At 44.6% G+C, this 25,303-nt stretch overlaps 1 protein-coding gene across 2 annotated transcripts in view; it reads right to left on the bottom strand.

Moving 5' to 3' along the window:
• Window positions 1–305: 305 nt before the first annotated feature.
• The window catches only part of tnfaip8l3 (tumor necrosis factor, alpha-induced protein 8-like 3), a 71,468-nt gene continuing 46,470 nt past the window's right edge, over window positions 306–25,303 (bottom strand). The window contains exons 2-3 of one of the 2 annotated variants that reach the window (XR_013500779.1): window positions 8,417–11,015; window positions 306–1,019 (exon numbers count right to left, since the gene is read on the bottom strand). Coding sequence is in view for 1 of the 2 variants with exons in the window: in XM_078241355.1 (XP_078097481.1) it covers window positions 10,450–11,015 (566 nt within the window). In the remaining variant the exon portion in view is untranslated. Of the gene's footprint in view, window positions 1,020–8,117; window positions 11,016–25,303 lie in introns of those variants that run through there. The other variant, XM_078241355.1, reaches the window with a different exon arrangement.

The following is a 25,303-nucleotide window of genomic DNA, read 5'->3' as shown; positions in this document are numbered from 1 at the left end:
CTTTCACAGCATTTGTTCTGTTATTGAGGTTGAAATTAATTTGTTCAGTTTCAGTTAATATTTTTACATTAATGCAATTTAATACCGTCATTCATTACTTTAAAATGAAGCATGAATGCACTCTTAGCTTATCTGTCGAAAGTGTAGAAAAGGGAATCCTTTGTTAGCTTCCCGTGTCTCCCAGGTTAAGGACATCAAATCTCAACCTCAAGACAAAATCAAAAGAAACCGGCAAGATCTGGACCTTAACTGTCAGTCACAAACCCAACTCTTTAGATGTGTAATCACCTAACAGAGACGATGTTACATTTAATATGCATACTTTATTTAAAATGTATGGTGAACTGACATGACTGGCACTTCATACAAAGTCTGTGAATTACTAGAACTGTGAATTACGTGAATGAAATATGGTTTCAAAAGTCAGCTGCGAATTGTTTGACCTTTCAACAGTATTTTACACTCACATCGTAGGCTAGCAATACAATACAGCCTGTACAACACAGAAATTGAACAGCAACTAATGGGAAATAGCAGCTAATATAAGACTGTAACAAGTACATAGAAAAATCTTGAATACTATGGAATATCAAAGGCATTGAAAGTCAGGAGTAAAAATCAGCTTAAACTTGCTGCCAGTGTTTTGGTCGATGGCAAATTGTATTTCCTGAAGTGATTGATTCACAGTGAATGACAGTTGAATGTAAAAGAAAGAACTTGCATTTATATAGTGCCTTTCACATCCTCAGGACGTTCTAAGTGCTTTGCAGCCCAGGAAGTGCTGAAGAGCAGTAACCTGTTGTTTTGTTGGCAAATGCTGCAGCTGATTGGTGCGAAACGAGGTCCCACAAACAATAATGAGCCAATGACCAGTTGATCTGTTTTTGGGGATGATGATTTGGAGAGGAATGATGGCAGGGATGCTTATTCTCTAAATAGAACAGGCATATGGGCCTTCAGCTTAACATGTGTAAAACAGCACTTCCAACAATGCAACATTGCAACATTGATTAGCACTGCTGCCTCACAGCTCCAGGGACCTGGGTTCGATTCCCGGCTTGGATCACTGTCTGCGTTGAGTTTGCACATTTTCCCCGTGTCTGCTGGGTGCTCTGGTTTCCTCCCACAGTCCAAAGATGTGTTGGCCATGCTAAATTGCCCCTTAGTGTCCCAGGATGTGCAGGTTAGAGGGATTAGTGGGGTAAATATGTGGAGTTATGGGGATAGGGCCTGGGTGGGATTATTGTCGATGCAGACTCGATGGGCTGAATGGCCTCCTTCTGCACTGTAGGTCTTCTATGATAGGAATGGGAGTAGGCCACTCCACTCCTGAAACCTGCTCTGCCATTCTAATAGATCACAACTGATGTACATTTTAATTCTATTTCATTATGCCTTTGCTCCACATCCTTATGTCCTCATCCAATCTCAGTCTTAAATTTCATTTGATCCAAAATCTACAATGTTTTAATTGCGAGAGTTCCTCATTTCCACTACCATCTGAGTGGAAAAGTGCTTCCTGATTTCATTCCTATATTATGAACTCCAGTTTTAAGATTGTGTCACCTTGTTTTTAATTCCCCTATCAGAGGAAATAATAATCTATTCCTTTACGATTTTGCACACCTCAATTAGATCACCCTCAACTGTCTAAGGAATACACGCCAAATTAATGTAAGTGCATAATTGAATATTTTATGACCTGGTATGCTTAATACTGCACTAAAATGGCAGCCATGATCATTTTGTAATGTTCAAAATTTGCATTTCGGGTCAAACATTTTTTGAAACTTCTCATTTTCAGTTTGCTGGAAGTTAAACAAGTGCTTTAATGTTAAAATGTTGCAATATTGACTTTAAAGTATTCAAATACCTAGGAGGATGGATGCTTCATAACCAATTCAAGTTGATGCGAATCTAATGTATTTGACACATTTTCCCATCCCACCTGCCCCTGGAATCGTAGCGGGTAGGACACGAAGGCCCATCGACCTCGGGCGGGATTTTACGCCTTTGGGACGAGCGAGGTCGTAAATTCCTGCTAATTAGGTGTCTGAATGGAAAACTGAAGTTTTGAGATAATTTAGCCTTTAGACCTCCCAATGTCTGAACTATGCCTTGTGCTGCAAAGGTACACAAAATTGGATGTTCCCAAACTAGAACCTGGATCTGCATTAAATTGGATACTTAGGTGGTTTGGGGATGCTCTAGAGGTGAAACTATTCTTGAGTTCCTCCTCCTGATGGTTATCAAGTGACCATTGAAGCAGAATGCATGGGAATGGATGTTGGATGCAGAGAGGGTCAAATAGGCCATTGGTATTCACTGTCCAAGCTTCTGTGAAGAGTGGCTGTTTGGCCCAGGCATTGGAGAGATGCCAACATCTGTAAAACCATAACCCACCACAAGCTCCAAGAGAAGGAGGGAAGACATTGAAGGTAATGTTTTCATTGGAATTTTTGTTAAATTCCATAAACAATTTTCATACAATTACTTACGACTGAAGTTATTTCCTGCAGATAATAGTGAATACTTGGGTATGGTTGGATGGGTGTCTTATAAACTATAGAGCAAAACATCAGGCAAGCTTCAAATTAGGATTACAGCTTTTAAATCTCTCCTGGTTACCTTTGTTATTTTAATTCTGGGTTCTATTTTTACAAACACTGTCAATGTGAACATTGGGATCCTGTGTTCTTCAATGTCACTAGTGTGTGGTGTGAAAACATTAATAACTCTTGTCACTCCCAAGTTCCATGGAAGTAATTTGCAACTGATGATTAAAAAACTAACTGCCCAGTCCTTTCTTTCCTCAGAATGCCGTACCCTGGAGGTGTTACGAAAATGTTCTGGGGATCCCTCGGAGGCGAGGATTGAACAGGAATTGCCCAGGAAGTTTTGACTTCTGTTGAGCAATTACCCTGTGCCTGGAACAATGTGATTTAAAGTCAGACACTTTGGACGGTTCCAAGCTTAGCTGAATAATGGCTCAGCAAAGGCAAGAAGGATTAAAACTACTTCCAAATCCTGGATAACAATGCTATTGACCCTCATCTGGCTATGACGACCAAAGATGTGCGGGTTAGGTGAATTGGCCATGCTAAATTGCCCCTTGGTGTCAGGGGAACTAGCTAGGGTAAATGCATGGGGTTATGGGGATAGGCCCTGGTGGGATTGTGGTCAGTGTAGACTCGATGAGCTGAATGGCCTCTTTCTGCACTGTAGGATTCTATGGCTCCCCAACCCCCACTCTGATGATCCTACACTACATGGAGGATCTCCAGGAGCAGCTGCACATTTCTTACCAGGCCCAGGTTGGAAATCCGGGTGGGAAATGTAAAGTTCCAGATTAAGGTAAGTGAGAGGGAGCTAAGTGGCAATCTGACTGTGATTGCCTCTCCATGATCCATGGTAGATTCAGTCTGATGTGCCCAGCATAAAGAAATCATCATAGAAACCCTACAGTACAGAAAGAGGCCATTCGGCCCATCGAGTCTGCACCGACCACAAACCCACCCAGGCCCTACCCCCATATCCCTACATATTTACCCACTAATCCCTCTAACCTAGGCATCTCAGGACACTAAGGGCAATTTTTTTTTAGCATAGCCAATCAACTTAACCCGCACACCTTTGGACTGTGGGAGGAAACCGGAGCACCCGAAGGAAACCCACACAGACACGAGGAGAATGTGCAAACTCCACACAGACAGTGACCCAAGCTGGGAATCGAACCCAGGTCCCTGAAGCTGTGAAGCAGCAGTGCTAACCACTGTGCTACCGTGCCGAGATTATTGAATATCGTGGTGATTACAAGTCTTGCCACGAGCTGAAGAATTTATCATGACCATTACCCAAATGCTATTAGTTTGCTGTTGGGGGCACAGTGGTTAGCATTGCTGCCTCACAGTGCCAGGGACCCGGATTCAGTTCCAGCCTCAGGTGACCGTCTGTGTGGAGTTTGCACATTCTCCCCGTGTCTGTGTGGGTTTCCTCCGGGTGCTTTGGTTTTCTCCCACGCTCCAAGGGTGTGAGGGTTAGGTTGACTGGCCATGCTAAATTGCCCCTTATTGTCAGAAGGCCCAACAGGGTAAATATGAGGGGATAGGATCTGGGTGAGATTGTTGTCGGTAACAGGCTTGATGGGCCGAATGGCCTCCTTCTGCACTGTAGGGATTCTATGATTCTATTCTATGCTTCCTATGTAATTATCTTCATTTTCCCCACCTCTAGTTTATCTTCTCCTACACTCTTAAGTTTTTAAAACCTAAACTTTATATTACCCACTTTGATCAAAGGGGGCAGCACAGTGGCTCAGTGGTTAGCACTGCTGCCTCACTGCATCAGGGACCCAAGTTCAATTCTGGCCTTGGGTGACTGTCTGTGTGGAGTTTGCACATTCCCCCCGTGTCTGCGTGGGTTTTCTCTGGGTGCTCCAGTTTCTTCCCACAGTCTGAAAGACATGTTGGTTAGGTGCATTGGCTATGCTAAATTCTCCCTCAGTGTACCCGAACAGGTGCCAGAGTGTGGTGACTGGGGGATCTTCACAGTAACTTCATTACAGTGTGAATGTAAGCCTACTTGTGGCTAATAAATAAACTGAAAATTGCCCCTAATGTCAGGGGATAAGCAGGGTAATATGTGGGGCTATGGGAATAGGACCTGGGTGGGATTGTGGTTGGTGCAGACTCGCTGGGCCGAATGGCCTCCTTCTGCATTGTAGGGATTCTATGATCAACCTTATCTTTTCTCTTGTGCTTCTTAGCTGTGGTGGCATCCTGCACTATAGACCTCGACCCTTGGCACATAGGGAATAGGAGGAGGCCATTGGTGTTGCTCAAAAGAAGTTCATTAATGAAGACAGTTACTATCAAATTTATGGCTAGTCTTTCGCTTTACGCAGCAAACATCACACTCCATTTGGCTTGTGTGTGACATTACACAGATGGAAAAATTAAAATACATGATATCAATTATTGCAAATGTATAAAAATAATCCATTGCTGATCACTGGGAAATAAATATAGAACGGGAAAGGTTATTATCACTTCACCTCTGGAACCTGGCTTTGAACAGAGTTCAGTCAGGCAGCATCAATGTTGGTCTGATGAAAGATCATTGACCCGTTTTTCTCTCTCTGCAGATGCTTCCCGACCTGTTGAGTATTTCCAGCATTTTTCTGTTCTTGCTTCAGATTTCCAGCATCTATAGTATTTTACTTTTGGTCAAAGTTTATCCTTCTGGTGAAAGGTCATTGAGCTGAATCTCTTGGTGATGTGGAGATGCCGGTGTTGGACTGGGGTGGGCACAGTAAGAAATCTCACAACGCCAGGTTAAAGTCCAACAGGTTTATTTGGAATCACCAGCTTTCGGAGCGCTGCTCCTTCATCAGATGCCAGACTTACCTGATGAAGGAGCAGCGCTCCGAAAGCTCATGATTCCAAATAAACCTGTTGGACTTTAACCTGGTGTTGTGAGACTTTTCACTCTGTTGCTCTCACACAGGCGTTCTCTAACCTGCTAACTATTTCCAGCACTTTGTGTTTTTTTTAATTTTGTAAAGGTTTTCATAACAGCTTATGATCAGTTTAGTGAATCCAATTCCTGGTTCATTAGATTGGAGTATGCTCACACCCTGAAATTTAGCACAGTAGACACTCATGTGATAGTAATCGGCAGGTGAAGAGGTGTAAAAGGCACATTGCTACTGCACAATATCTCTGAGGTTACGTTTGTTAGGCAGTGTTTTTTTTAACCCGACTTGTGCATGAAGGATTCTATCACTGGGCTGCTTCACCCAACAGCATCATATCTTGATGAGAACAAATAAATAGCAAAATAATCTGTCAAAAAAAAATCTAATCCATTTGCCTTGTTGCCTGAAAGAAAGAATCCTTAGCAAATGCATGTATCAGAAGTGATGGGTTCTTGTATTTGAATAAGTCACTGGAATTAATTGAATTACTGCTAAGTTGAGCCTTCCAGCATGCAGTGGGAGTGCTGGTACCATTAGATGTAATAAATCTTACAGTATATTACATTTCAGTTATTAGGAGTTGACTCTGCGAGGAACGTATTGTATTTATATAAAGTGATAAAAATCATTTAAAAAAAACAACTTTGACTTGATTTCATTTTGACATGATGCGTTGGAATGCCTTTCGTGAAGGGGACGCACGGATTAAGAAATTTGAAGTTTATTAACTAACCAAACATTTCTGCAGCTGTGATGCGATGCTTTAATCATAGACTAATAGCGGGACGTTGGTGCTGGGAGGTTTGTTCATCGGTGCAGCCAACACATTCAGGAATTCCTGAGTGAAGTACGCAACACGTAAATGTAAATTTGCCTCTGCCAAGGCCATGGATCGCACTGTCCCGCGAGATCAATATGCTGTTTCTCCCATATTCCGGCCCTGTGCTCTCTGAGTGATTGTCAATCAACGCCATTCGATACTGTGGGCCTGTGCCCACTGGGTGCCGGGTCCAAAATGCATATATTCATTTCACATAGGACCCTCACAGTCAACAGACAAAGGAGGCTTTCATTGCATCAGGCTGCGCTGGAATTCAACTTGGAACCAAAAGGCAAAAAGCCAGTGTTTTAAGACACTGCACCACCTTGTTCCTTTTGCGCAATTGCTCCCCCCTCCCCCCCAGCGATGTTTCAAGTTTATATTGGATTGCCAGTGAACACATTTTGTGCGAGGGCAGTGATTGATTAATCAATTCATGCAAATATTTCCTACAATGGAAAATGATGATTACATTTGTTGAAAAAAAACCTAAAAGGAGTAAGGCTTGATAGCAATATCATGTGCTTTAACTGGGGCTTGTGTATCATTTAGCTCCTATTGCCAGGGCTTGAAAACTGCAGCTCTGAGGAGAGGCTGGATAGGCTGTGGTGGTTTTCCTTAGAACAGAGGAGGCTAAGGGGTGACCTAATTAAGATGGACAAAATGACGAGGGCCTAGACAGTGTAGACAGGAAAGACTTGTTTCCCCCCTAACTGAGGGGTCAATTACCAGGGAGCATAGTCTTAAGATGATTGATGGAAGGATGAGAGAGGACCCGAGGAAAGATTTTTTCACCCAAGGTGGTGTTTGAGGCTGAAATGCTCAACTCATTTAAAAGGTTCCTGGATCCGCAGCTGAAGCGCTGGAACCTGCAAAGCTACAGACCAGGTGCTGGAAAGTGGGATTAAAGTGAGTGGCTAGTTTCTTTTTTTGGCTAGTGTAGTCATGATGGGCTGAATGGCCTCTTTCTGCACTAAGATTCTACTAGTGGAGAATATGGTCACATCATTTGTGCTTGTTGCAGCTCGCTGTTTAGATCCAGGGTTGTGTTTTTTTTGGTGCGTGTGTATGCTTTACTTATGCATCTTGCAACTGAAAAATCACTGAGCTAGCAACATTGGCCAGTTGCTACTGAGTTATGGATATGGGCACAAGTTACCAAGCCTACCTCTGAAATTTTTCTCTGGACCTTACTGAGCCTTTCTCAAACACTTGTAGCCACCACCATTCCAAATTTTCCTTTCTCCTGTCCTTCTAATCTTGACTTCAGTAATGCCTCAGGATATAGAAACTAGAAGCAGGAGTAGGCCATTCAGCCCTTCAAGCCTGCTCCACCATTCATTTTGATCATCGAATTTAATATCCTGATCCCCCTCTTCCCCCAAAAATCCCTTGATCCCTTTATATCTAATTTCATCTTGAAATCAGACAACATTTTGGCCTCAACTACATTCTATGGTATGAATTCCATTCTGCCTAACCCTGTTAGAATTTTATAAGTTTCAATGAGATCCTCTCTCGCTCTTCTAAACTCCAGTGAATATAATCCTAACTGACTTAGTTGCTCCTCATATGACAGACCTGCCATCCCAGGATTCAGCCTGGTAAACCTTCGCTGTACTCCCTCTATAGCAAGGACATCCTTCCTCAGATAAGGACAACCAAACTGCACACAATACTCAAAAATCTTTACAAAGCACTATTGACTTCATTGTTTCAATGAATTATTAGTTATGTTAGCTGCAAAGTAAGACTCGGAAATTATGATTATGCAGATTCAGTAAATGTGGTTAAACTAGACCAGCATGAGGGCACCTGCAGAAGAACCAAGTTTAAAGTTTATTTATTAGTGTCACAAGTAGGCTTACATTAACACTGCAATGAAGTTACTGTGAAAATCCCTTCGTTGCCACACTCCTATGCCTGCTCGAGTACACTGAGGGAGAATTCAGCATAGCCAATCAACCTAACCAGCGTGTCTTTGGACTGTGGATGGAAACCGGAGTACCTGGAGGAAACCCACGCAGACACGGGGAGAATGTGCAAACTCCACATAGACAGTGCCCAAGCTGGGAATTGAACCCAGGTCCCTGGCGCTGTGAGACAGCAGTGCTAACCACTGTGCTGCCCAGTAACTAAACCTATGGACAGTGCCCTTGTCCTTCATTGTACTTGTTGGAGCAGAGATTTTAGTAACCTAGGAAACAGGCTCATTGGATATGTGCCAAAGCATTTAAGAATAATTCAAATACAGAGCAGATAGAGAACAAAAGACTTAACAAACGGAGCGTAGATATCTTTAAAATTTCATTTACATTTTCATGACTTGGAAACTAAGTTGCGGCTGGTATTACTTTGACTAAAAGCCCTTAGTTGAAGTGAAGTGAAAGTATCCCAGGTTCTTTAATATTGGTTTCATTTATAAACTGCTTGGCAATGTGCTGACATTTCACTGGAATCCTAAGGTCTTCTAACAAAAAGAAAATCCTTGAATACTAAAAGCAGGAAAACAATCTGGCTCCTGCTTACCTGATGAAATTTGTTACTGTGCTTTACATTTTGATGACAGCATTGCCAGCTGTTTGGTTTAGGTGAGTGCACCTGTTCATTTATTTTTAACTTGCCATCACACTTTTTTTTTATATCTTAAAAGGTGCTTTTGCATTCTGCACAAAACTTGCACCCGGTTCCAGGAGAGTGATCATCGAGGCATATCTCTTTATGATTTTTACTCTTGGATTTAGGATGTGGTCTCCCTGGCTTTCTGTTTTCCCACAGAGAACCAAACATGCACAGTGAGTCACCCTTGTGTTTTGAGTCATTGAAATCTGACAGCAGAGCCCTGGGCCTCTGTCCCGAACATGCTGTGGGGTGGTTGGTGGGTGGTATGGAAGCCTGGCTTGTTCCCATTATGGAGTGCACCGACTGACAGATTTGGGCACCCTCTGCCAAACCCACTCTTGTTTGGAGAAACAGAAGCCATTTGGCCCATCAAGCCTGCTCCACTATTCATTTTGATCATGGCTAATCATCAAAATCAATGTCCAAATCCCGCCTTATCCCCCATATCCCTTGATCCTTTGAGCCCCAAGAGCTATATCTAATTCCTTCTTGAAATCACACAACCTTTTGGCCTCAACTACTTCCTGTGGTAATGAATTCCACACATTCACCACCCTCTGGGTGAAGAAATTTCTCCTCACCTCAGTCCTAAAAGGTTTACCTCTTATCCTCGAACTATGACCCCCTAATTCTGGACTCCCCCACCATTGGGAACATTCATTCGGAATCTACCCTGTCTAATCCTGTTCGAATCTTGTAAGTTTTTTGGGATCCCCTCTCACTGTTTTGAACTCCTGCGAATATAATCCTAACCGATTTAATCTCTCCTCATATGACAGACCTGCCGGCCCAGGAAAGTGGTTCTACTTCACCGACTTGGCAGATTATTTCATGTCACTTAAATGGTGGTTGGAGGGGTGGGGGGGGATTGTTAGGATGAGAACCAGAACGTGATGGAAGCACAAACTATAATAGCTTTTAAAAGACAACTGGATAACAAATTGGAGAAGGAAAACTGCGAAGGAGCTATGGCACCATGAGGGTGGCTGTTTCACAGAACTGGCACAGGCACAATGGGCTGAATGGCCTTCAAACTATAAGTTACAAAAAGCAGCTAATACATTTGGCCTAAATTGTTCTAACATTTACAGCAATGTTAGAGCAAAGGTTTATGAGTTGCGTAGCTCGACCTTCTGCATTTCTATAAATTTTCCAAATTCAATAAGATTGTTACTTGGACTGAGGTGCTGAAAAATACTTCAACGTTTGAGAACAAACATCCCATAATGTGCGAGTGAAAATGTGATTTAACTCTTTACCAAAAAAAAAGCTCTTCAACATGCACAGTCACAGCAGATAAAGTACTCCCCCCAAAGCAACAAAACTGCTTCACAAACTGGTTCTGTTTTTAAATGTATACACCTACAGCATAATGTTCAAACAAAAGGATTATCTGTAGCATCAAACACAAACACTAGGAATGGACCATCAAACCCTTCAATGATGGTGTGGCTGTTCCTTGAAGACCAGCAGGGAGTTTTTAAATGTTTTCCTGTTTTTTTTAATATATAAAGATTTGGGCTATTAAAGTTCAGATGATTCCTTCATCCAGCAGTTTGTTAACGCCCTCACAGATTTTCTGCAGGTACTCTTTGTAAACTCCCTCGGGATTGTACAACTCAGACAGAAACTCCACGTCTGCAAAGAGTCTGAAGACGTGGTCAATGCGTCCGTGGGATTTGGGAGTGAGGTGACGTTCGATCAGTTCGTGCAGCAAGTCCTTGCACTCGTTCAGCAGTTCCGCCAGGACGTTCCTGTCAAACGTGAACTCGACCTCGTAGAAGCTGACCGCCGTCATGGCTGCCTGGTTCAACTTCTTCTTAAACTTATCCACAATCTCCGCTTCGTCCTGGTTAAACTGGTTGTTGCGGTAGAGGATCCCGATTTTCAACGCGATCTTGATCAAATCCTTCAAGATTTTGTGGGCCTCTTTTTTGTCGTGTGTGTAATCTCTGGTGACGTTGTACAGCTCATCCAGGATGTCGCTACTTGTGTCGTCAATCAGCATGTTGGCCACCGCCTTGGTGGCCATTTTGCTGAGGATCTTTTTCTGAGCTTGCAGGGCCAAGCTTTTGGAGTTGAACGTTTCTGTTCCCCCTGTGAAAACAAAGGGGAAACAACAGTGATCACAAAAGATTTTCAAGCCATATATTTACAATAGGTTCCAGCACAGAAACCAGTGATACTGATCCACACTGGCATTCATTCTTCATACAAACTCCTTCCTATTTATTATCTTCAATTGAGCCGGGAGTCATGGTGGCACAGTGGTTCGCACTGCTGCTTCACAGTACCAGGGACCCTGGGTTCAATTCCCGGCTTAGGTCACTGTCTGTGCGGAGTTTGCACGTTCTCCCCGTGTCTGCGTGGGTTTCCTCCGGGTGCTCCGGTTTCCTCCCACAATCCAAAAGACGTGTTGATTAGGTGTATCGGCTGTGCTAAATTCTCCCTCAGGTGTACCCGACTAGGGGATTTTCACAGTAACCTCATTGCAGAATGAATGTAAGCCTACTTGTGACGCTAAAAAAATAAACTTTAAAACTTTCCTAGTTTTGGACTCTTTTCTCTACCTGAACTCAGCTCCTTCACAGTTTTAAAGATATCTATCAGTTACCTCTGTCTCTCATAGAATCACAGAATCCCTACAGTGCAGACGGAGGCCATTTGGCCCATCGAGTCTGCACCAACTCTTTGACACGGTATCATGCCCACGCCCACCACCCCGCCCTATCCCCATAGCCTCAAACATTTACCATGGCCAATCCCCCTACATTACACTACCTTTGGACACTAAGGGGCAATTTAGCATGGCCAATCCACCCAACCTACACATCTTCGGACTGTGGGAGGAAACTAGAGCACTCGGAGGAAACCCACGCAGACACGGGGGGGGGGAGGAAACGTGCAAACTCTTCCAGCCTCTGGTCACTGTCTGTGTATTGAACCCTGGCACTGTGAGGATGCGGTGCTAACCACTGTGCCACTCGGGATGGAGGAAGAGAGAAAAAGGCACCCCCTGTTCCATCTTCCCTTATATTTAGAACCTTTTAGTTTTGCTAACTACTTTATATTTGTTTTTTCTGTGCCCTCTCTAGTGCCTCTGTCCCTTTTGTAATACAGAGAGCAGAACGATGTTGCCAATGTTTAGAGGAGTAGGCTTTCTACTCCACCAACAGGGTGTGCGGCCTAAGAAATGTCTGATTTTCAATGTCAACTGAACCATCCTCCACGCACACTCCTGTCCATCCTGCAGGCGTCTCGATTTGCCTGCACCCTGGGGTCCTTCATGTAAATAGGACATCCTTTTAATTTTAAAAATAGCAAATGTCTCTACCTTAATTAACTCTGAATATTCGCAAGCTGAAGATGGAAATAATCTCTTGAGGGTTTACAGAGGCTGTGGGAGATGTTATTAATAGATTTAACAGCATCATTATCTCCCAAAACACCCACAGGCTACCCGTAGAAAAAGGGGTTGGGAGAGTTCAGCAGACAGTTCAGGAAAATGCTTAAAGATGAGGCTGACTGTAAAATTTCTTTCGGAGCCCCATTTTGGAGCGTAACATTGCGCCATATTGTAAGCTAGGGAAACTAGTGATATTTCAAATATTGGGATTTCACACTTCACAGTTGCGATGTTTGGTGGTGCAAGAAGAAACGTGGTATATTGTAGATTAGCTGATGCCAAAGTCAGCCTGTCCATACACAATATTACACCATTAAGCCTTATCATCAAGGCCTGCTGTACAGTTTAGCAATAGCTGAGATCAGCCTTTTTCACAGTCTGTAGCTCAGGGTGGGGGCAGTGACACATAGTGCACAGCCGTACCGGCAGGTGTCAGTCATTCAGTCAGATTCATTGGCCCCTCTATGGCTGTGTCCACCTGCTACCAGTCTGACACAGGGATAATCTACAATCTGGGCCAATTTGCTGGACTTTAACAGAAGTAACCTGTTGGACTTCAACCTGTTGTGAGACTTCTTACTGTGCTTACCCCAGTCCAACGCCAGCATCTCCACACCAATTTGCTGATGACAAAGGGGTTGATAGTTGGTTTAACAAACTCAGGTCATAGCAATTTTGTTTTTTACACAGAGGGTGGTGGGTGCCTGGAACTCGCTGCCGGGGGAGGTAGTGGAAGCAGATACGATAGTGACTTTTAAAGGGGCATCTTGACAAATACATGAATAGGATGGGAATAGAGGGATATGGTGCCCGGAAGGGTAGGGGGTTTTTAGTTCAGTGGCGCAGCATGGTCAGTGCAGGCTTGGAGGGCGAAGGGCCTTGTTGTACCTGTTAATCTCAGATACTTTCAACCAGTTTACTTACTCCAAGGTTTTACCCCGGTGCCCTTATTTGCAAGGTGGACAAAGGACAAACACAAGTAAAAGTTCAACAAGTTTATTAAATAACACTATTAACCCTTAAATTACCCACATAAAACAAGAGGATACCCCAGCAGATTCAAGTATACTACCCGTAAAGATGGCTTGGTTAAACTGCAGGCCCGATTCTCTGAGTCCCTCTGGTCTGTTGTCACAAAGGTGAGTCTCGATGGCCACTTCTTCCTTCCTTCCTTGTCTGGTCAGTCTTCCGAATGATCACGGCTGTCTCCCCTGTCGAGTCTTCGCTGCTGTGTGCCCCTGAGTGTGTCCCTTTATCCCCAGCCTGCTTGCCTTTCCAGAAACTTCTCTGGCTTCCGGCCAATGAGGTCCCAGGAGGGGGTTCCAATACCCAGTGGGTTTCTTGATGTCTGCCTGACAGGACACCAGGGTCCGCCCCCCAGGTGTCCATCTCCATGTTGTTAAACTTGTTATCAGGTAAGGTTTCTACAGGATCTCTTGGTGACAGAAAGTCTGGCCCGATCTGGGCTTCTAACAATAGACCGATGCATTTCAATGAGGTGACATGATCTCCTGCTAAGTCTCAAGTAGAGTGTAACGACCTTTGATGGGTGGTTGATGGGTCAGGCCCAGACACATTTGTGTATTGTACAGTTGGCCTGCCTGAGGTTTGACTGTGTTTGATTTCAATGTGCCCAATTCTTTAATTTAGGATATCCAATTTTATCAGCCTTAAAACTAGGCCCTGTTTATATCACCACAGCCTGTTCCTGTGCTATAATTTCCTTTGTTCCATTACTCTTTTCCTATTGACTATCAAAAGTATATAGCACATATTTTACTGAACTGTTTGGTTCTCCAAAATCTAGGGAGTCATGGATGGCATTTATCTAGTGACCGAACATAGAACCAGGCAACCTGTGCCAACCTAGGAGCAATGTGCAGCAATTCTGTCATGGGAAACACGGCAGCATGTAAGGCAATAGCTGCTCCCCAGATGGCAGTCACAATGCTTTCAGTTAGTGCCAGTTACCTATGCCAGACTCCTTTCAAAGGGAAGGTAGATTGGAAGGACGGTTTCATGGAATCCAAGGCTACACTTTTTGGCCCTGCTGAGTTATTCCTGTGTGGGCAGCCACAGACAGAAGCAGAGCACAAGATATAAAAATAAAGTTTCACACAACCAATAAGAGCATAACACTGCTATCCAGCAACAACGCTTCAAACTATCAGTGGCATTTCAGTCTTGACAGCACAACATCCTTGTTTTCAGCGCAAGAGGCGCCCAACCAATGAGAAGCTGGAGGTAGACACCCCAAAATTGCGATGAGAGCAGGATTTTTCTTTTTTTAATTCATTCATGGGACATGGGTGTTGCCGGCTGGGCCAGCTTTTATCATCCATCCCTAGTTGCTTGAGGGCAGCTCAGAGTCAACCACATTGCTGTGGCTCTGGAGTCACATGTAGGCCAGACCGGGTAAGGACGGCAGATTTCCTTCTCTAAAAGGACATTAGTGAACTAGATGGGTTTTTCCGACAATCAACAATGGTTTCATGGTCATCAGTAGATTCTTAATTCCAGATTTATTTTTATTGAATTCAAATTCCACCATCTGCCGTGGCGGGATTTGAACCCGAGTCCCCAGAACATTAGCCGAGTTCCTAGATTAATAGTCTAGCGATAATACCACTAGGCCATCACCTCCCCATCATCAGTGAAGATGATGAAGTAGAAACACTGATGCAGTCACGAAGACTAATAACACACCCAGCTCATTCTAGTCACCTTCAGCCAGTTACAAAAGTAACCTCTTCAAATAAACAGCCTGCCCTTGTCTGGGAAATCAAGTGGTTAAAATCACTTAGCAGTGTGATTCTCGATTGTCAATCGAAAGCAGCATGACCCACATTTCAGCCAACAAGGATGTCCATCCTGAGTTGTCTTGCTACCATATTCTGTGTCCTCATATAAAAAAAACATTTGAACAAAGGTGAAATGAAGTGCATCCATTTCCCCCCCCAAATTTAAGGAATCTTCACACTCAGCTGATGAATGTGTCTCTTTCTCATCTCCATTCCAAGCGAATTCAAGCATCAATGAAGGTAAACCCCCCAAAACATGCATTTTCCATCCTCAATACGGAGATGGCTGAGATCCTAAATGAATATTTCTCATCAGTATTTACTGTTGAGAAAAGCATGGATGTTAGGGAACTTGGGGAAATAAATAGTGATCTCTTGAGGAGTGTACATATTACAGAGAAGGAGGTGCTGGATGTCTTAAAGCGCATCAAGGTAGATAAATCTGCAGGACCTGATGAGGTATATCCCAGGACGCTGTGGGAGGCTAGGGAGGAAATTGCGGGTCCCCTAGCCGAGATACTTGAGTCATCGATAGTCACGGGCGAGGTGCCTGAAGATTGGAGAGTGGTAAATGTTGTGCCTTTGTTTAAAAAAGGGCTGCAGGGAAAAGCATCGGAACTACAGGCCAGTGAGCCTCACATCTGTAGTGGGTAAATTGTTGGAAGGTATTTTGAGAGACAGGATCTACAGGCATTTAGAGATGCAAGGACTGATTAGGGACAGTCAGCATGGCTTAGTGAGTGAAAATCACGTCTCACAAATTTAACTGAGTTTTTTGAAGGGGTAACCAAGAAGGTAGATGAGGGCAGTGCAGTTGATGTTGTCTACATGGACTTTAGCAAGGCCTTTGACAAGGTACCGCATGGTAGGTTGTTGCATAAGGTTAAATCTCACGGGATCCAGTGTGAGGTATCTAAATGGATACAAAATTGTCTTCTTGACAGAAGCCAAAGGGTGGTTGTAGAGGGTTGTTTTTCAAACTGGAAGCCTGTGACCAGCGGTGTGCCTCAGGGATCAGTGCTGCGTCCACTGTTATTTGTCATTTATATTAATGATTTGGATGAGAATATAGGAGGCATGGTTAATAAGTTTGCAGATGACACCAAGATTGGTGGCATAGTGGACAGTGAAGAAAGTTATCTCCAATTGCAACGGGATCTTGATCAATTGAGCCAGTGGGCTGACGAATGGCAGATGGAGTTTAATTTAGACAAATGCGAGGTGATGCATTTTGGTAGATTGAACCAGGGCAGGACTTACTCAGTCACTGGTAGGGCGTTGGGGAGAGTTACAGAACAAAGAGATCTAGGGGTACATGTTCATAGCTCCTTGAAAGTGGAGTCACAGGTGGACAGAGTGGTGAAGAAGGCATTCGGCATGCTTGGTTTCATTGGTCAGAACATTGAATACAGGAGTTGGGACATCTTGTTGAAGTTGTACAAGACATTGGTAAGGCCACACTTGGAATACTGTGTGCAATTCTGGTCGCCCTATTATTGAAGGGATATTATTAAACTAGAAAGAGTGCAGAAAAGATTTACTAGGATGCTACCGGGACTTGATGGATTGAGTTGTAAGGAGAGGCTGGATAGACTGGGACTTTTTTTCTCTGGAGCGTAGGAGGCTGAGGGGTGACCTTATAGAGGTCTATAAAATAATGAGGGGCAGAGACAAGGTAGATAGTCAATATCTTTTCCCAAAGGTAGGGGATTCTAAAACTAGAGGGCATAGGTTTAAGGTGAGAGGGGAGAGATACAAAAGTGTCCAGAGGGGCAATTTTTTCACACAGAGGGTGGTGAGTGTCTGGAACAAGCTGCCAGAGGTAGTAGTAGAGGCGGGTACAATTTTATCTTTTAAAAAGCATTTAGATAGTTACATAGATACGATGGGTATAGAGGGATATGAGCCAAATGCGGGCAATTGGGATTAGCTTAGGGGTTTGAAAAAAAAAAGGACGGCATGGACAAGTTGGGCCGAAGGGCCTGTTTCCATGCTGTAAACCTCTATGACTCTAGAAGTAATCCTGAAATAAGCCAACCCCACATTACAGCGACAGGCCAATTCATCTGGATGCAGAGCCGGCCTGCATCCAGTGCAGCATTGTTGACTCATCTAAGTACATGCACTACAGCATTACACCTGCAGTAGATCTCATTGCTGCAGACAGATCAGTTCTGTCCAGAGATGCACCTGGGGTGAACTCAACATTGAAGAATATGTTTTGATAGTAAGTAACATTGATCGATAAAATCTACATAAAAAGATAAAGGCATATGTTGGGTTAAAATATAATCAAAGTATCAGAAATTGCTTGTAGCACCAGAATAAAGCAAAATACTGCAGGTTCTGGATATCTGAAATAAAAACACAACGTGTTGGAAAAACTCAGCAAGTCTGGCAGCATCTGTGGAGAGAGGTGCAGAGTTACTGTTTTGAGTCCAATGTGACACTTAGAGCCATAAAATCCCTACATTGCTGAAGGAGGCCATTCGGCCCATCGAGTTTGCATCAACTCACCGAAAGAGCACCTTAACCAGGCCCAACCCTTCAGCCTAACCCCGCAACCCCACACATTTACCATAGCCAATCACCCTAACCTGCACATCTTTGGACATGAAGGGATAATTTAGCATGGCCAATGCACTTAACCTGCACATCTTTGGACTGTGGGAGGAAACCGGAGCACCCGAAGGAAACCCACGCAGACATGGGGAGAATGGGCAGACTCTACACAAACAGTCGCTCAAGGCCGGAATTGAACCTGGGTCATTGGCGCTGTGAGGCAGCAGTGCTAACCACTGTGCCGCCATGCTGCCCCACTTCTTCAGTCAGCCATATTGGAGTCAAGACATTAACTCTTTCTCTCTCTCCGCAGAATCCGACAGACCCTTTGAGTTTTTCCAGCACCTTCTGTTTTTATGTCAGATTATATCATCAATGGTCAATATTTACCAACAGGGCTAATTTTGGTAAAATAATGGCAGATGTTTTCAAATACACAAGATTAATTTTTTTTTATTCATTAATGGGACATGGGCATCGCTGGCTGGCCAGCATTTATTGCCCATCCCTAGTTGCCCGAGGGCAGTTGAGAGTCAACCACATTGCTGTGGTTCTGGAGTCACATGTAGGTCAGACCAGGTAAGGACGGCAGATTTCCTTCCCTAAAAGACATTAGTGAACCAGATGGGTTTTTCCCGACAATTAACAATGGTTTCATGGTCATCAGTAGATTATTGCCAGATACTTACTTTTCATTGAATTCAAATTCCACCAACTGCTGTGGTGGCATTCGAACCTGGGTCCCCAGAATATTAGCTGAGTTTCTGGATTAATGGTCTAGCGATAATACCATTAGGCCATTGTCTCCTCATTGAGGGAGGCCATTGGCCCTCTGGTCCACCCAAAAAGGAAAGGCCTGATGTTCCACACGATGCTATCCAACCAGATCATAAACCAGGTTTCAACCTCTCGTGTCTCACCCCTGGATGTCCATTCCCTGGGATACTCCGCTCTGTACTTCCCTCTGTCTCTTTACTGAAACATTATTCGCTAGTGATTATTTTGCATCTCCAGGTTTTACCTTGAATTTCCGCTACTTTGAAATTATTAATTGAAGAACTTTGTCAAAGGTTAACTGAAGACCAATCCTTCTCCGCACCAAAGGTTTGTCAGAGTCTAGCCCTTAACTTTACATGTACAGCATTTCACAAATCTACTGCTGATGGTATTGGCTGGACAAGAATTCCCACTGTGCCCATTCTGTTCATTTTTAGCCATAATATTTATTAAATGCTGTCACTTTGCATAATTTCTGACAGGTTTATTTGTTCCGCGAATTCTCACAATGTTAAACAACTGACTTTCACACCAGCATCATGTCCGCAAATAACGGCTGCTCCATTTGTACATGGCCGGGTCCTCTATTCAGCATTGTGAGCTATATTCACTTTGAGAATGTGAGATACTGGCAGCTGAGGGAAAAGGTCAGACGGAGGATCAAGGGTTGATCTAAATAAGAAATGAATAAGCTTCCGGGCAAATGGAGAAATGAGGGCAACATGAACTGAGCTATCGGAAAGAGCTAAAAGCAAAATACTGCGGATGCTGGAACCTGAAACAAAAGCAGAAAGTGCTGGAAACTCTCAGCAGATCTGACAGCATCTGTGAGGAGAGAATAGAGCCAACATTTCAAGTTTAGATGAGCCTTCGTCAGCTCTGACGAAGGGTCATTGAGACCCGAAACTTTGGCTCTATTCTCTCTCCACAGATGCTGTCGGACCTGCTGAGATTTTCCAGCACTTTCTGTATCAGAAAGACCTGGCAGCAAGTCTAGAGTGTGGAAGAGACACCAAGATCTTGAAGTGCGAATGACTGGAATAAGAGAGCGCCTATCCTGCCAATGGATTTGCAGGATCATACGGAGGCAACGCTAATGGTACTTTTTCAGGGACATGGTCCATGTCTCTGAGCCATTTAAGAAGGTAGGTATCACCACTGCTCTGGAGATCACAGGCTTGGTGCCGGGCCTGAGGTACTGGTCTCCAGACACTCTCTTCCTCAGGTGACCGAAGGCTGCACTGGCACACTGAAGGTGGTGTTAAACCTCTTTGTCAATGTCTGCCCATGTTGACAGTAGGCAGCCAAGGTATGAAAAGTGGCCCATGTTGTCCAAGGCCTCAACATGAATTTTGATAACCAGGGGCAGGTTGGTAAAGGATGTTTGTCTTTCTTTCACATAAAGCCCATGCTTTATGTGTTGACAATGTTTGGAGCGTGGTCTCAGAGTGTGTGCAGATGCAAGTACCTGAGGATGGGATGAGCTTGGATCTGGCCTGCAGGCAAGGAAAGTTGAACAGATTCCTGTTTGTTCTGTAGTTTAGTTCCACTCCTGCGGGGAGCTTGCTGAGGGTGAGATGGAGCATTGCAGCAAGGAGGATTGAGAAATCATAGAAACCCTACAGTGCAGAAGGAGGCCATTCGGCCCATCGAGTCTGCACCGACCACAATCCCACCCAGGCCCCCTCCCCCACATATTTACCCGCTAATCCATGCATCACAGTACTCTAAGTGGCAATTTTAACCTGGCCAATCAACCTAACCCGCACATCTTTGGACTGTGGGAGGAAACCGGAGCACCCGGAGGAAACCCACGCAGGCACGAGGAGAATGTGCAAACTCCACACAGACAGTGACCCGAGCCGGGAATCGAACCCGGGACCCTGGAGCTGTGAAGCAGCAGTGCTAACCACTGTGCTACCGTGCCGCCCGAGAAGAACATCAGTGTGATGACACAGCCTCATGCCGGGTTAGGGTTGTGCTGAGATGATGGTGGGTAGCCTGTGAAGGCATTAGAAGCATTTCCGAGAAGGTTCACTTGACGGATTCTGGCAGGAAGGGTTATCTTGAGGAAAGATTGCACAGGCTGGGCCTGTATCCAATTTGATTTTGATTTATTATTGTCACATGTATTAGTAATACGGTGAAAAGTATTGTTTCTGCACGGTGGCACAGTGGTTAGCACTGCTGCCTCACAGCGCCAGGGACCTGGGTTCAATTCCCAGCTTGGGTCACTGTCTGTGTAGAGTTTGTACATTCTCCCCGTGTCTGCGTGGGTTTCCTCCGGGTGCTCCGGTTTCCACCCACAGTCCAAAGATGTGCAGGTTAGGTGAATTGACCATGCCAAATTCTCCCTCAGTGTACCCGAACAGGTGCCGGGGTGTGGTGACTAAGGGATTTTCACAGTAACTTCATTGCAGTGTTAATGAAAGATTACTTGTGACTAATAAATAAACTTTGCTATACAGACAAAGCATACCGTTCATAGAGAAGGAAACGAGAGAGTGCAGAATGTAGTGTTACAGTCATAGCTAGGGTGTAGAGAAAGATCAGCTTAGTGAGAGGTAGGTCCATTCAAAAGTCTGATGGCAGTAGGGAAGAAGTTGTTCTTGAATCGTTTGGTACGTGACCTCAGACTTTTGTACCATGAAGAGTGATCTTAAGATCCTGAGGGAACTTGACAGGGTGGATGCTGAAAGGATGTTTCCCCTGGTGGGAGAGACTAGGACAGTTCCTTCACTGTCATAGGGTCAAAATCCTGGAACTCCCTCCTTAACGGCACTGTGGGTGTATCTACACCACCAGGACTGCAGCAATTTCAAGAAAGTGGCTCACCACCACCTTCAAGGGCAATCAAGAATGGGCAACAAATACTGGCCTAGCCAGCAACACCCACGTTCCTTGGAAGAAAAGATCATCTTTCATGGATGAACCTTGACCAGTTGACTGTGACTGATGGCACTTTTGAGCCCCATCCAGGGGCTACTGTTGACATTTACTCTGTTGACTGAACAAATCAATCACCGGGCAACAGAATCCTGGCTAATTCTTCTCCTCTGCCCAGGGTACTGACCTCAAACTGCCTGAACTCAGTTAGCACTGAGTGGAAATTCAACTGGCCACATCCCTGCTTCTTGTTATCTAGTGACACAGTCAATAGTGTACTTACCCGTCAGCACAAATAGATTAGCGTACAAAATCTGATAACATTTACAAGATATTCAGTGACATTTTATTCTGGTGTTGCAATCGTTTACACGGCATGAAGATCGTTTAGATTAAAATAACATGGACCTCACGTGTTTGGAGTGATCTTTATAATGTTATGTTGGCCGGACGGCTGGTTAGTGATGCAGAGCGGTGCCAACAACCCGGGTTCAATTCCCATACCGGCTGAGGTTATTCATGAAGGCTTCTCAACCTTGCCCCTCGCCTGAGGTGTGGTGACCCTCAGGTTAAATCACCACCAGTCAGCTCTCCCCCTCAAAAAAGGGGAGAGCAGCGTATAGTCATCTGAGACTGTGGCGACCCTATCTTTTAACTTTAGTTAACTGGACAATTAACATAAGCTACTACACCTCTGAAGAATGTTGCATTCGTGTATGGAAGTAAAAGTGCATGCAGGCAATAGAGAGAAAGACTGAGCTCCAGCAGTACTTTGACAGGAATGTGCATGTTCAGATGGAAGGGGTCAGCTCGTCATGGAGGAGGCGGCAATTAGGAAACAGGTGGACGGCGCAGTGGCACACAGTGGTTAGCACTGCTGCCTCGCAGCTCCATGGCCCTGGGTTCGATTCCCGGCTTGGGACACTATCTGTGTGGAGTTTGTACATTCTCCCCATGTCTGCACGGGTTTCCTCCAGATGCTCCGGTTTCCCCCCACAGTCCAAAAGATGCGCGGGTTAGGTTGATTGGCCAGGCTAAATTGCCCCTTAAGTGTCCTGGGATGCGTAGGTTAGAGGGATTAGCGGGGTAAATATATGGGTTGCGGAGATAGGGCCTGGGTGGGATTGTGGTCGGTGCAGACTCAATGGGCCGAAAGGCCTCCTTCTGTACTGTAGGGATTCTAAGAGGTTTGTTTCCCGGTAGTGGAGTCTCCCGCCCCCCCACATCACTCTGACACAAACCTAGAACCATTTTTATCCAAGCAGAAATAGTGAGGGGGACGGACGGGTCTGCCAGCCAATAGTTTTGGGGTGGGGCCACAGGAATTAGAAGCACGACACCATGGAACAGAAGCAAGTTTTGCCCGATTTGACAGCCATTGCTGTGCGCACACCAGAATGATGTTTTACAAATGAAAAAAGAGTCTGCCGTATCACAATGCTCTGGGTAAATGGAAAACTAAGGGCAGGGAAATGTTAGTCTCACTAAAATTTAAGTGCTGTATGATAGATTTTCCTCAGACTCCCAGTTTATAAAGCTTTTTCAAAGTTGCCAATCCTGTTCCCGATTAGCTTGGAGATCTTCAGTTTCACACAGATCCCAACGGCCTCCTGTGCCACGTGGAAATAACTTGTAAAGTCAGCACTTAACAAGTTCCTCAATTACCCGAGTCACGATGCAGGTGATTTATGCTCATGAGCGCAGGGCCAGAAACGAAGGTTGCACACAGGCCCTTGACACTATTTTCTTTGGTCTCCCACCTCTGTGCCGACCCAATTTGGTACACAAAAATCCAGAGTACGTTAGTTTTTATTCATTGAGGGCCGGAGAGTTACTGGTTACAACACTAGATGGAGCACAGCACACTGGCAGGGGCAAGTGGGGAAGTCGATACATGGGCCTCTCTCTTGCTGCAAACACACTTCTTGTCCCAGAATTTAAGAGCCAGAATGTTACCATCGCCCGTGCCGGCAGGATTTTCCCATCCCGCTGCAGTGAACGGAGATTTGGCAGGGCGCCAAATTCTCCGACCTCGCTGCTGTGGGAGTGTGGCGTGAATGGCTGGTAAGATCACGCCCAGGAGTTCTATAGGACAGCAATGTCTGAACTTCTGTCTTTGAGTTCACGAAACCTCAGGATCAAGATAGAATCGTACAGGCACGGAAGGAGGCCATTCAGCCCATTCTTTAAAAGGGCTATCCAATTCGTCCTGTTATATCGCTACTCTTTCCCCATAGCCCTGCAACTTTTACTGTCACCAATTTATTATTGTCACATGCATTGGGATATAGTGAGAAGTATTGTTTCTTGCGCACTATACAGACAAAGCATACTGTTCATACTAACTTATGAGCCATGAGCAGACTCGATGGGCCGAATGGCCTAATTCTGCTCCTTTCTCTCAAATTTAACATTTCACACAAAGGACAATTAAAAAATACAGCACTCGCCAGCACTAACTGCGTGATATCATGAAGGAATTAGATATAGCTCTTTGAGCTAAAGGGATCAAGGGATATGGGGGATCAGGATATTGATCAAAATGAATGGCGAAGCAGACTCGAAGGGCTGAATGGCCTACTTCTATGTTTCTAATGGACAAAGGAGCAAGGTTCCAGCAGTACATCTGGAGCTGGCTGCTGCATTCTGTGACGTGGTTCAGACTAAAAGCTAGATTCATGACAGCTGGGAGAGGAAAGGCCACAGCTGTTGTTGGTCAAAGATTAGAAACAACTTACCTTTGGCTAAAGCGGTGCCAGCGAAATCGGATTTGTTTTTTAATGTATCGGGGCACTTCTGGAGCTTTCGCGACCCGGACACTTCATTGGCTCTGTCGCATTGTTTTGAGTCACTATAGCCTATGATTTAATCTATAAATGGCCGTGATTTCATTGCTCAATGTATAGACTTAAAATAAAAAGCAGAATTATACTTCTTACGCAAATAGAAAAACCCACTAAGATTATTAAAGTAGGTCACATTAATTCCATGACGAGGAGTCGGCCAGAATAGTTTCTGTTTATTATCGTAACACCAGAAAAAATATTTTTGTCACGCTCATTGGAAATGAAATTTAGTTCGGTTAGCATAACTCTTGTGCTGTTAGTTCGTAGAATCCCCACAGGAGGAGGCCATTCAGCCCATTGAGTCTGCACTGACTCTCTCTGACAGAGTATTTTACCCAGGTCCTTTCCCCGAACCTCACACATTAACCATGGCTGGTCCATCTAATCTACATGTCTTGGGACACCAAGGGGCAAATTAGCATGGCCAATACACCTAACTTCCACATCTTTGGTCTGTAGGAGGAAACCGGAGCACCCGGAGGAAACCCACGCAGACACAGGGAGAACGTATAAACTCCACACAGTCACCCAAGGCCAGAATCGAACCCGGGTCCCTGGCACTGTGAGGCAGCAGTGCTAACCACTGTGCAACCATGCCGCCCTGGTTGACAAGGCTATGAGCTCAAACCCCACGTGAAGACTTGAGCATGAATTTAAGACAATACTTCAGCACAATACTGGTGAGTGCTGTATTTTTTAGTTGTACTTTGTGTGAAATGTTAAATTGGAGACCATTTGAAATATGGGACCAGAATTAAGCCATTCGGCCCATCGAGTCTGTCCACCATTCACTCATGGTTCATAAGTTTCTCAACCCCATTCTCCCACCTTTTCCTCATAACCTTTGATCCCCATACCAATCAAGAACCTATCTATCTCTGTCTTAAATACACTCAGTGACCCGGCCTCCAGAGCCTTCTGTGACAATGAATTCCATAGATTCACCACCCTTTGGCTGAAGTAATTCCTCCTCATCTCGGTTCTAAAGGGTCGTCCCTTTATTCTGAGGCTCTGCCCTCGGATCCCAATCTCTCTTATTAATGGAAACATCTTCCCCACACCCACTCTATCCAGGCCTTTCAGTATTCTGTAAGTTTCAATGAGATC

Source organism: Mustelus asterias, chromosome 24 (genome assembly GCF_964213995.1).
Source record: "Mustelus asterias chromosome 24, sMusAst1.hap1.1, whole genome shotgun sequence".
Taxonomy (NCBI): domain Eukaryota; kingdom Metazoa; phylum Chordata; class Chondrichthyes; order Carcharhiniformes; family Triakidae; genus Mustelus; species Mustelus asterias.
The sequence above is the reverse complement of the archived record's forward strand: the minus strand, read 5'-3'. Positions and strand labels throughout refer to the sequence as shown.